We start from the raw sequence: 8,894 nt of genomic DNA on the forward strand, positions 1-8,894 counted from the left end.
ATTTCTCCCTCTCCCTAGTCCCTGCAAACCACGAATCTACTTCCCCCCCCCCCTTTGGATTTGCCTCTTCTGGATATTTTACACAGATGGAATCATACACCAAGTGGCCTTTTGTGTCTGACTTCTTTCACTTACAATCACGCTCTCAAGGTGCATTAAGCTGTAGCATGAATCAGCATAAAAACTCCTTCTTATGACTGAATAGTATTCCATTATACGTCCCCCTCATCTTTGCGAGCCTCATTCCTTCTTGTCGTTCACAACACAGCCCAAACATTACCTCTTCAGGAAAGCTGTCCCTGACTGCCCTTTCTAAATCATCTCGGCCCTCACTAACTTACTGCCCACAAGGATCACCATTTGTAATGATTTTGTTCTTCTCATTTGTCGGCTTTCTTGTTGAGACGTGGAACCAGGGACTCTAACTCAGAGCAGATTCAATCCCAGGACTTAGAGACAGACTTTCTGGCTGTATGGTCCTCAGAGGTCATGCTACTTCTCTGAAGCCCGGTTTCCTTATTTGTCAACTGGGAATAATAATCACGTCCATTTCACGTGATGGCTGTGAGGATTACTGTTAGCAGCAGTAGCAGTAATAGTGATAATAGTAATGCATAATGCTGTTTTCATTAAGATGTCCCCTAACTCACTCACACATACGAAATTATTGCATTTTTAAAAGAAATTTGTTAAATCGCTTAACGGGGCATCTGGGTGGCTCAGTCAGTTAGGCGTCTGACTTTGGCTCAGTTCATGATCTCACAGCTTGTGAGTTCGAGCCCCATGTCGGGCTCTGTACTGACAGCTCAGAGCCTGGAGCCTGCTTTGGATTCTGTGTCTCCCTCTCTCTCTGCCTCTCCCCCACTCGTGTTCTCTCTCTCTCTCTCAAAAATAAATAAAAACATTTAAAAAAAGAAAAAAGGAGAAATTTGTTAAATCGCATGGACATCACAACCTGTGTAACATCAGATTTCCCTTTTCCCATTGGCTATCAGGAAGCTCAGTGCAAGTTAGTACTCTGCCTTTTCTTTAGTATATGGGGGAATCTTTTGCCTCATTCTCCACTTAACCTGCTGGTCAGAGAGCTTTCTTACCAGGACACCTGGGTGGCTCAGTTGGTTGAACATCCAACTTTGGCTCAGGTCATGATCTTGGGGTTCGTGGGTTCGAGCCCCACGTCGGTCTCTGTGCTGACAGCTCAGAGCCTGGAGCCTGCTTCGGATTCTGTGTCTCCCTCTCCGTCTGCCTCCCCCCCGCCACCAACTGCTCGAACTCTGTCTCTGCCTCTCTCAAACATAAATAAACATTAAAGAGAGAGAGAAAGAGAGAGAGAGCTTTCTTACCAAATTGCATGGACCTCTGTCTGCCACCTGAAATCCTGTCCAGGATAAGAGGAAGGAGAAGCCAATGGAATGATCATCTTTCCTAGACACAGATCAGGAGGCAGACTTTGTTGAAGGAAGACAGGTGTAGTTAGAGGCATTGGCTTTCCCTGTGTAACTCTGTCCTTTCTGCCCGTCGCTGGGAACTTCATTCCCAGACTCTGCATCTCTACTTTGTTTCCTTGATGAGAGTAAGTCGTTTGGAGGTAAAGTCTGGATTTGCATCAACTCGGGGTTCCCAGCGTCCAACAGAAGCTGCCACACTGAAGACATCATGAAAAATAGAATGGATAAACGATGGAAGAAGAAAAGGAAGGGAGGGAAATATGGGCATGGAAATCTATCTAAGTCATGGGTGAGGGAGTGGATTAAATTCATGAGCAAGTAAGTGATTCATGGACTCCTCACAACGAGCATAAAGTAGGTGTTGTCATTACCACAATTTTTTCAGGTGAGGAAATTGAGGCTTGGAGGGGTAAGTGGTGGATGGTGGGTGGGTGGGTGGGCCCGTTTCCCTCAGTGTGTTTCCAGGATGGGCAGCCCTATCCTTGCCCTTGTGCGATCCCACCCTCTTGCCAGCCCTGCCCCTGCCCAGCCCCCATCGGTGAGCATCAGGTCAAGCCACCAAAGTTGCTGAGTATTTATTTGGTCCTGGAGCAGTGCAGGAATCCGACTAGGGACAGGAGCGGGTGATCCTGTGCAGGAAGAGGGGCACTTGGGAGCGAAGGGGGTGGTAGGCTGGGTCACTGATTGTCAAAGCAGAGCGTGGGACCCTGGGGGTGGGGGAGACCAGATGGCTCCCCTCCCCCAGGGGTCCCTGGGGCTTCTGGGTATGTGCTTGGTGGGAGAGTTGGCAATTACCACGACTGGTATGATGGGGGATGGGACGGCAGGACTGTGTCAGGTTGGGCGGAGTGGGGGTGGTGAGCGGTCAGAGAAGGCTTACAGGCAGACCCGGGCCTGGCTTTGGCCAGGAGTCTGAGGTCAGGGGCCGAGTCCGGGCTTGGCAAGGGGCTGGAGTTGGGGATCAGGGTGCAGGCAGCGGCCTCGCTCGGTCGGGGGGCCGCAGGGAGTGCCACTGGGCAATGGGCCGCCGGGGGCTGGCCAGCATGTCTGCCCAGTGCCGCAGGCCGGCTCCCCCTGCCGCCGCCCCTACCGCCACCCTCCCGATGGCCTCGTTCTTGCCCAGCTTGTCATAGTCCAGCACGGTCAGCTCCACCTGGACCTTCTGCACACAGGAAGGGCAAGGGGAAGAGAGAGGAGAGTTCAGGAAGGAGGCTTGGCGGGGCGGACCTGGGGTATCATTGCTCAGGAGACCCCTCTCCCTAGCAACCAGAGTTCCGGGGGGACTTGTTAGCGCCCTGGGCTAAGACCTCTCAGGGGACTCAGACGGGGGATGTGGTGGGAGGTGAGGGGGTGGACAGCCTCTGTTCGAGTGATGGTCTGGATGCTTTCTTCCTCTGGAATCAGCTTTCAAAGGAGATAAATCCTAAGTACCTCCTCAGGGAACAGCCTCCTAAGGGGGACAGACCTGGAGGGCTCTTAAATGCGTGCAGTGGCCAGGCCTGGGTCCCGCTAAAGAGGGCTGTGGGAATATCTCTTTTTCTTAGTACCCATTACTCCTGAGGGGGCGGGGCATCCTGGTCTTGCTTGGGGGCGGGGCATCCTGGTCCTCCTTGGGGGCGGGGCATCCTGTTGCTTGGGGGCGGGGCATCCTGGACTTAGTTGGGGGGCGGGGCATCCTGGTCTTGCTTGGGGGTGGAGCATCCTGGTCCTCCTGGGGGCGGGGCAGCCTGGTCTTGCTTGGGGGCGGGGCATCCTGGACTTACTTGGGGGGCGGCGCATCCTGGTCTTGCTTGGGGGCGGGACATCCTGGTCTTGTTTGGGGTTGGGGCGCCCTGACCCTCATAGGAGGAAACTGAGACTGGGAACACAACCTCAGGCTCCCAGGACCTGGAAGTTGCTAAGGAGTCTCCCTTCCCCTAGCAATAGGGGTTTCTAATGGCCCGGGACCCTGGGGGAAGGGCTGTTCTGACAGAGGCTTTGGGCAGTCTGAGCTCACCTGCACCTGGTCACAGGGCACCTCAAAACTGAAGGCCTCATTGTAATAGGGGTTCAGAGTGTTCTTCTTGATGGTCGTTTTCTTCTTCCGCACCTTTTTGCCGCCTTGAAGCAGGTGGACCTTGACATATGGATCTGGGGAGAGAAAGGAGTCTTACAGCCCCACTGTCAAGTCCAGGGGATCGTGTTAAGGGGGCATGAGAGTCCGGAACAGCACACCCTCTGCGCACCTCTCACGCCTCTCTGTCTCTCTCTTTCTCTGACCAAAGCAAATTCATATCCTCCAATGCAGTCTTGGCCTCCCCCTCCCCCAAGGGACCCTCAGGGACCCAGAAAACAGCCAGATCCTGTGCTACTGAGCCTCCGCGCCACCACCGAGATCATTTCCTTGCTTCCCACACACCGGAGAGCCCCCCTACGTCCATCTTCTTCAGGTTCTTAGCCTCCAGGACGATGACGGTGAGTTTCCCGGCCGTAGGGACATAGCGGAGGGAGAAGCAGATGTCACCTAGTTTCTCCTGCTAAAAGACAGAGAAGGACCCATCGCCGGAGCCCCTGCTTCCCATCCGTCCCCTCTCGGACCTTTCTTCCCTCCCCCTCCCCTTAGAGTGGAGTTAAGACCACAGAGGCACAACCCAAGGAGTGGAGAGGTTGTACCAGGAGAGCCCCCGGGTCTAGCCCTTTGTGGCAGGTGCAATGGCTAGAGCCCCGAAGGTCCAAGAAGCCTGTGATCTGATTGGCCCGGGCTCGCAGTGGGCGGGCCCAGCCGTGGGGGCGTGGCCACGCCTGCTCACCTCCTCCCGAGGAGCTGCCTGCAGCTCTCGCCAGGCCAGCACCGGCCGCCCCAAGTCGACGGAACTCATGGGGATCCGCACCTCCCCAATGGCATCGTTGCGGGAGAAGCGGTCGAAGTCGTACACCGCCATGACCAGTACCCTGCCCCCCAGCTCCACGTAGGGGACCTAGGTGAGGAGGCCACAGAGAAAAGAGCACAGGGTGGAGAGTAGGAAGTCAGACAGACAGGAAGTGGGGCGCAGCACATCCAGGTAGAACACGGCGGGGGGGAGGGGGCGGGCAGCAAGGGTTCAAGGGGACCGGTGTGGGGAAGTCTGTGGAACCCAAATGGGACAGCCCAAGGACCCAAGGCACAGCCCAGGGGTCAGCAGTGCCCCACAAGGGCAACCCAGGGTCCAGTGTCACAGTCTCCAGAGCTGGTGGCTGCCAACAGGAAGAGCTGAAGCGGTCGGTCCCCAGGATTCCAGGTACGGGGGTGGGGGCGGGGCGCAGGTTGCCAAGCCCGGGGCATGGAGGCCAGGAGCTCACCTTGAACGCAAAGTTCTCCCCAAAGTGTGGGTTGAGCGTCTGCCGATGCACCTTGGTCTCATGCCGCCGCCGCTTGTCTGGCAGCAGGTAGACACGCACATAGGGGTCGGAGGAGCCGCCCAGGTCCAAGGCTGCCAGGCCCTCGGCTTGCAGGATGCCCACCAGCAGCTGAAAAGTGACGAGGAGGCTCTAGTCTTAGCCTCCTTTTTGGCGCCTCCTCTGAGAAGGGGCTAGAACCCTCGGACCCTCCCCTCCACGCCATGCCCCTCCCCCACACCCACCTGTCCACTCTGGAAATCGTAATCGAGTGAGTACTGCAGTCGTCCTAGCTCGTGCTTCTCTGCCACCTGCGACCCTGGCCCAGACGGTGCTGGCTCCAGCTCCTCCACTTCCGGCTGCACCTTAGGGAGCCGGGGGCAAGGGCAGGTGAACTCTTCCCCCTGACAGTGGGATCCTCCACGCCCAGAAGCCAAGGGAGACTCACAGAACCCTCAGGCTACACCTGAGCACTTGCAGGGCAAGCGGAATCAGTGTTTGATTAATGATGTCTGGCAGAGGCAGAGAACAGTAAAGGCGTGATTCATGATGTCTGCTATGGGGCAGAACAGACATGGGGACACGTGCAGTGCGTCGTGCCTAGACTAGAAGAACAAGCACTCCTAGTGCCTCACTGCCTACAAGAAGGACGCAGAAGGTTCTACTTCACACGCTAAAGGAATATTGGGGTTGCTGTCCAACTTGACGTGTTGACTAGTGATGTTGCCACAGAAAAACATGGAGAAGAAATAGTATATTTAGCCTGTCCTGGCCATTCTGAACTGGAACAAGACTTCTTAACCTAAGCCATCAATTTTCAAAATTCAGTGTGAATCAGAACTCTCCTGAGAAATCCGACTTCAGAGGTTCTGATTCAGCAGGTCCGGTGCAAGATCCAGAACTTGTGTTTCCACAAGTACCTGAGGTGATTCTGATGTAGATGGTCTTTGGGCGTCATTGGCTTAAGGGATAGGGACGGAGGGGTGGAGGCTGGCTCCCAGGACTCTAAAGGTCATGCGTCATGGGTGATAATTATAACAGATAACAGCCATTTGTTGACAAGGGAGGAGGGGAAACACGAGTTACAGACCACAAACTTGAGGCTCACAGAAGGACAGTGAATGTCCCTAGGTCACAGAGCTGGGGAATGGTTCCTCTCGGTTGGAAACCTAGGACAGCCTGGCTCCCAGGTGAGCATCATTTCACTCTGCACTCAGAGGCCTAATGCTCAGACCCTCACACCTGTTACCTTTCATTTTCGCTCCAAGGGCGTCTTTCAACTCATGTTTCTTTCATTCTCTCGAGACAGCCACACCAGCCTCCTCCCTGGCCTCTTTGCCTCAACTGTGTCCTCCACATGGGTTCTGGAGGAGTCATTCCAACACCCACGAGACCCTGTTCCTCACCTGCTCACAAATCTTCCATGGCTCCCAATTGCCCTTGTGACATGGATACTACTGAGCTCTTCAGACACTCACTCTGGAGTGCAGTATATTTACACTCTATGCTCCAGCACAGAGTGAAAAATGACTCGTGGTTCCTCAGATATGCCTCAGAATCTGGATTCCAGGCCTCAGCACATGCTGTTCCTTCTCTCTGTTCTTGGCTAACCCTGTGTGTTCCTTGGGTCTCAGCACAGAAGATGCCTCTACTAGGAAGCTTCCTTGGACTCTCTGGGTTACCAGGTCGTTTTTCTGCACTCCAGTATGCTCTGTGCTGCCCCTGATATGGCACATAACACCCTGAATTGTGAATGTCTGTGTGAGTGTCTGACTTCCCCACCAGGCTGGTTCTCATGAACAGTGACCGGCCCCGGCCCATCTCCAGGTCCCCAGTGTCCCAGTTAGGGCTAAACACACAGGGGACATGAGTGAATAAGATGGGCACAGGAGGGGGGAGAGCATGGACTGAGGCTGGGGGTGCAGGGAGAGGCAGGGCTGAGGGGCTGGGCCAGGCCACACCTTGTCTATGTAACTCCTTCCCAGCTCCTTCACTTCCTGAAGGTGGACCTGGGCTTGGGCCTGAATCTTCTTGCCCGACCGCCTCCGACAACGCTTCCGGTAGAGGCAGAAACAGCAGCTGAAGACGAGCAGGGCTGCGACCAGAACGATTGTGGCCAGGGCCCAGGGGGGTACTGCAGAGGGCATGGAGACAACACTCAGTGAGGCCCTAGGAAGCAAGCTGGCTGATTCAGTCCGGGTTACATGTACAAGCCTTCATCCTGGCCAGGTTTTCCCTCCAGCCATTTCCATTCCATTTTATTCCCGTGTTTTCCTTCCAACCGATCTCACCTATTAAGCGATTTGATGCCCTTATTCTAGGCTGACACCGTCCAGATTTTCTTGCCTGTTAACTGCACCTTCTCTTCCACCCCCTTTCTAATTTCTGCTCGACCCACTAATGCATTTAGAAGCCATGCCCCTCCCTGGCTTCAGTTTCCCTATCTTTGAAAGAAGGGAGAGGTGGGCCTTCCAATCCACAATCCAAGATCCCATTCCATTCCACACTTTCTGATCTGGTTCTCTATTTTCTTGCAAACCTGTCCCTCTTCCGTTTCACTCGAAGTCCAGAATTCCAACTACAATACCACCCGGATTTTCCAGTCCGCCAACGGAGGACACCCGTCCGAATCCCGCCCCTGAGAATCCTAGCCGGGCTTTCCCTCCACTCTGGCCCCGAGTCTCGCTCACCAGGGCCCTGGCCGATGCGACTCGAGTCCGGAGGCGTGTCGGGCGCTGGAGGCCCTGGGGTTGGGGGCTCCGGGAACATGGCGGCGGGGTCTCACGGTCCTTTCTGTGGAGGCACCCAAGAGCCCTAGCCCCCCACGCCCACCCCGTGCATTCATTGGCGCTTCCGAACAACGAAGAACTCCAACTCCCATCGGCACCCTGGGCGACCAGCGGCATAGGGATCGGCCAGCAGCCGCGAGGCATGCTGGGGGTTGTAGTGTCAGCCTCTCAGCGATGGAGGGCGGGCGCTGGCGTGGGCTCGAGGACCTAGCTCCATCCCAAAGGGATGCCCCCGCCCTCCAAGGCCCCCGAGGAATCCCGCCGACTTCTACCCCTTCGGTGCCAGACTCCACAGGCGTGAACCGGAAGTGGGCGAAGGCGGGTGTGGGAACCGGAGACCTGGGTTGTCCCGAGCACCGGGTGGCTCGGCTCGGGCGGGGCAGGAGCAATGCTGGTTGCCCCTGGCAACGAGCTGTTGCCGAGACAACAGGCGGGGCTGACGTACAGATGCGGAATCCAGGCGCGGCCAGCTAGCTCTTCGCGCAGTCAGGACCCCAGCCCCGGACCCCCAGCCCCGGACCCCAGGCGGAGCGAGCTTGGGGAGACGGCAGCCTCGGCCGTCGCTCCCCGCGCCCACGGCTGGCTCCTCCCTCCACATCTGGCCCTGCGAGCCTCTCTCGCTCCTGCCGGGGGCTACCTGCTGCCACCGCCGGGGGTGGGGTGGGCTGGGGGCGCACATCTTCTCGGCCTGTCTCTCCCGCGCATCCCGAGCTCTGTCTTCACACCTGTCCTCATGACCGTCTCTGCCTCCATACCTCTCCCTCCACTTCCGATTTCTGCCCATTCCCCCACCGGCCCCTCGCTGCCCCCCTATCTGCGTCTCTCTTGCCCTCGGCCTATGGTCTGGTCTGTGTCCCGGGATCTCCCACCCTCCCCCCTGCCTGCTCCTCCCTCCCCTCTGCTCTTTGTTTCCATACCTGTCTCTAAATCGCAGTCTCCCCGTTTCAGCCTCCAGCCCTCCCACTCCTGTCGGGCCCTCCCTAGTGTCCCCCACGCAACATGCCCTGTCTCTCTAGGGATGAGGATGAGCAGGGGCCTTAAGGAGGGGTCCCAGAGGCTCCTACCTGCTCAGCGGCTGGACCGGACCCTCCCGGGAGACGCCCAGGCGCTGGCCCCGCCCGGACCCCGCCCCCGCACGCGGGCGGGTGGCGCTGTCCTGGGTGCTGATCACTGAGCCCGGTGGGGCGGGGGCGCGGCAGAGCTGTGTGTGTGTGTGTGTGTGTGTGTGTGTGTGTGTGTGTGTGTGCACGCGCGTGCGTATTAGGTCTCGGGTAGATGGAGAGCCCGTCCCTCCCCTTGTCCC

The 8,894-nt window shown here is 57.0% G+C and overlaps 1 protein-coding gene across 2 annotated transcripts; it reads right to left on the bottom strand.

Moving 5' to 3' along the window:
* Positions 1-2,007: 2,007 nt before the first annotated feature.
* SYT5 (synaptotagmin 5) lies at positions 2,008-8,820 on the bottom strand. Of its 2 annotated transcripts, none has more exons than XM_015079008.3 (9): positions 8,656-8,820; positions 7,493-7,616; positions 6,764-6,936; positions 5,048-5,167; positions 4,767-4,934; positions 4,238-4,405; positions 3,847-3,961; positions 3,445-3,578; positions 2,008-2,610 (listed from the first exon to the last, which is right to left on the bottom strand). In XM_015079008.3, exons 2-9 carry the CDS (start codon positions 7,569-7,571, stop codon positions 2,410-2,412), a joined length of 1,158 nt encoding a protein of 385 aa, XP_014934494.2. In that variant the 5' UTR covers positions 7,572-7,616; positions 8,656-8,820; the 3' UTR covers positions 2,008-2,409. The 2 variants fall into 2 exon arrangements, with proteins under 2 accessions (XP_014934494.2, XP_026893138.1); XM_027037337.2 differs by having other exon boundaries at positions 3,847-3,964; positions 8,656-8,818.
* Between the last annotated feature and the right edge of the window lie 74 nt (positions 8,821-8,894).

The sequence above is a fragment of the Acinonyx jubatus genome, chromosome E2 (assembly GCF_027475565.1).
Source record: "Acinonyx jubatus isolate Ajub_Pintada_27869175 chromosome E2, VMU_Ajub_asm_v1.0, whole genome shotgun sequence".
Taxonomy (NCBI): domain Eukaryota; kingdom Metazoa; phylum Chordata; class Mammalia; order Carnivora; family Felidae; genus Acinonyx; species Acinonyx jubatus.

What these genes read in the sequence shown, in the direction of transcription:
- SYT5 (XM_027037337.2), bottom strand. Translation starts at nt 7,571, where the DNA reads ATGTTCCCGGAGCCCCCAACCCCAGGGCCTCCAGCGCCCGACACGCCT. An exon ending in TCGCATCGGCCAGGGCCCTG is followed by an intron (nt 6,937 to 7,492) that starts GTGAGCGAGACT and finishes TGCCCTCTGCAG; the next exon opens with TACCCCCCTGGGCCCTGGCC. An exon ending in GGGAGAACTTTGCGTTCAAG is followed by an intron (nt 4,406 to 4,766) that starts GTGAGCTCCTGG and finishes CTCCTCACCTAG; the next exon opens with GTCCCCTACGTGGAGCTGGG.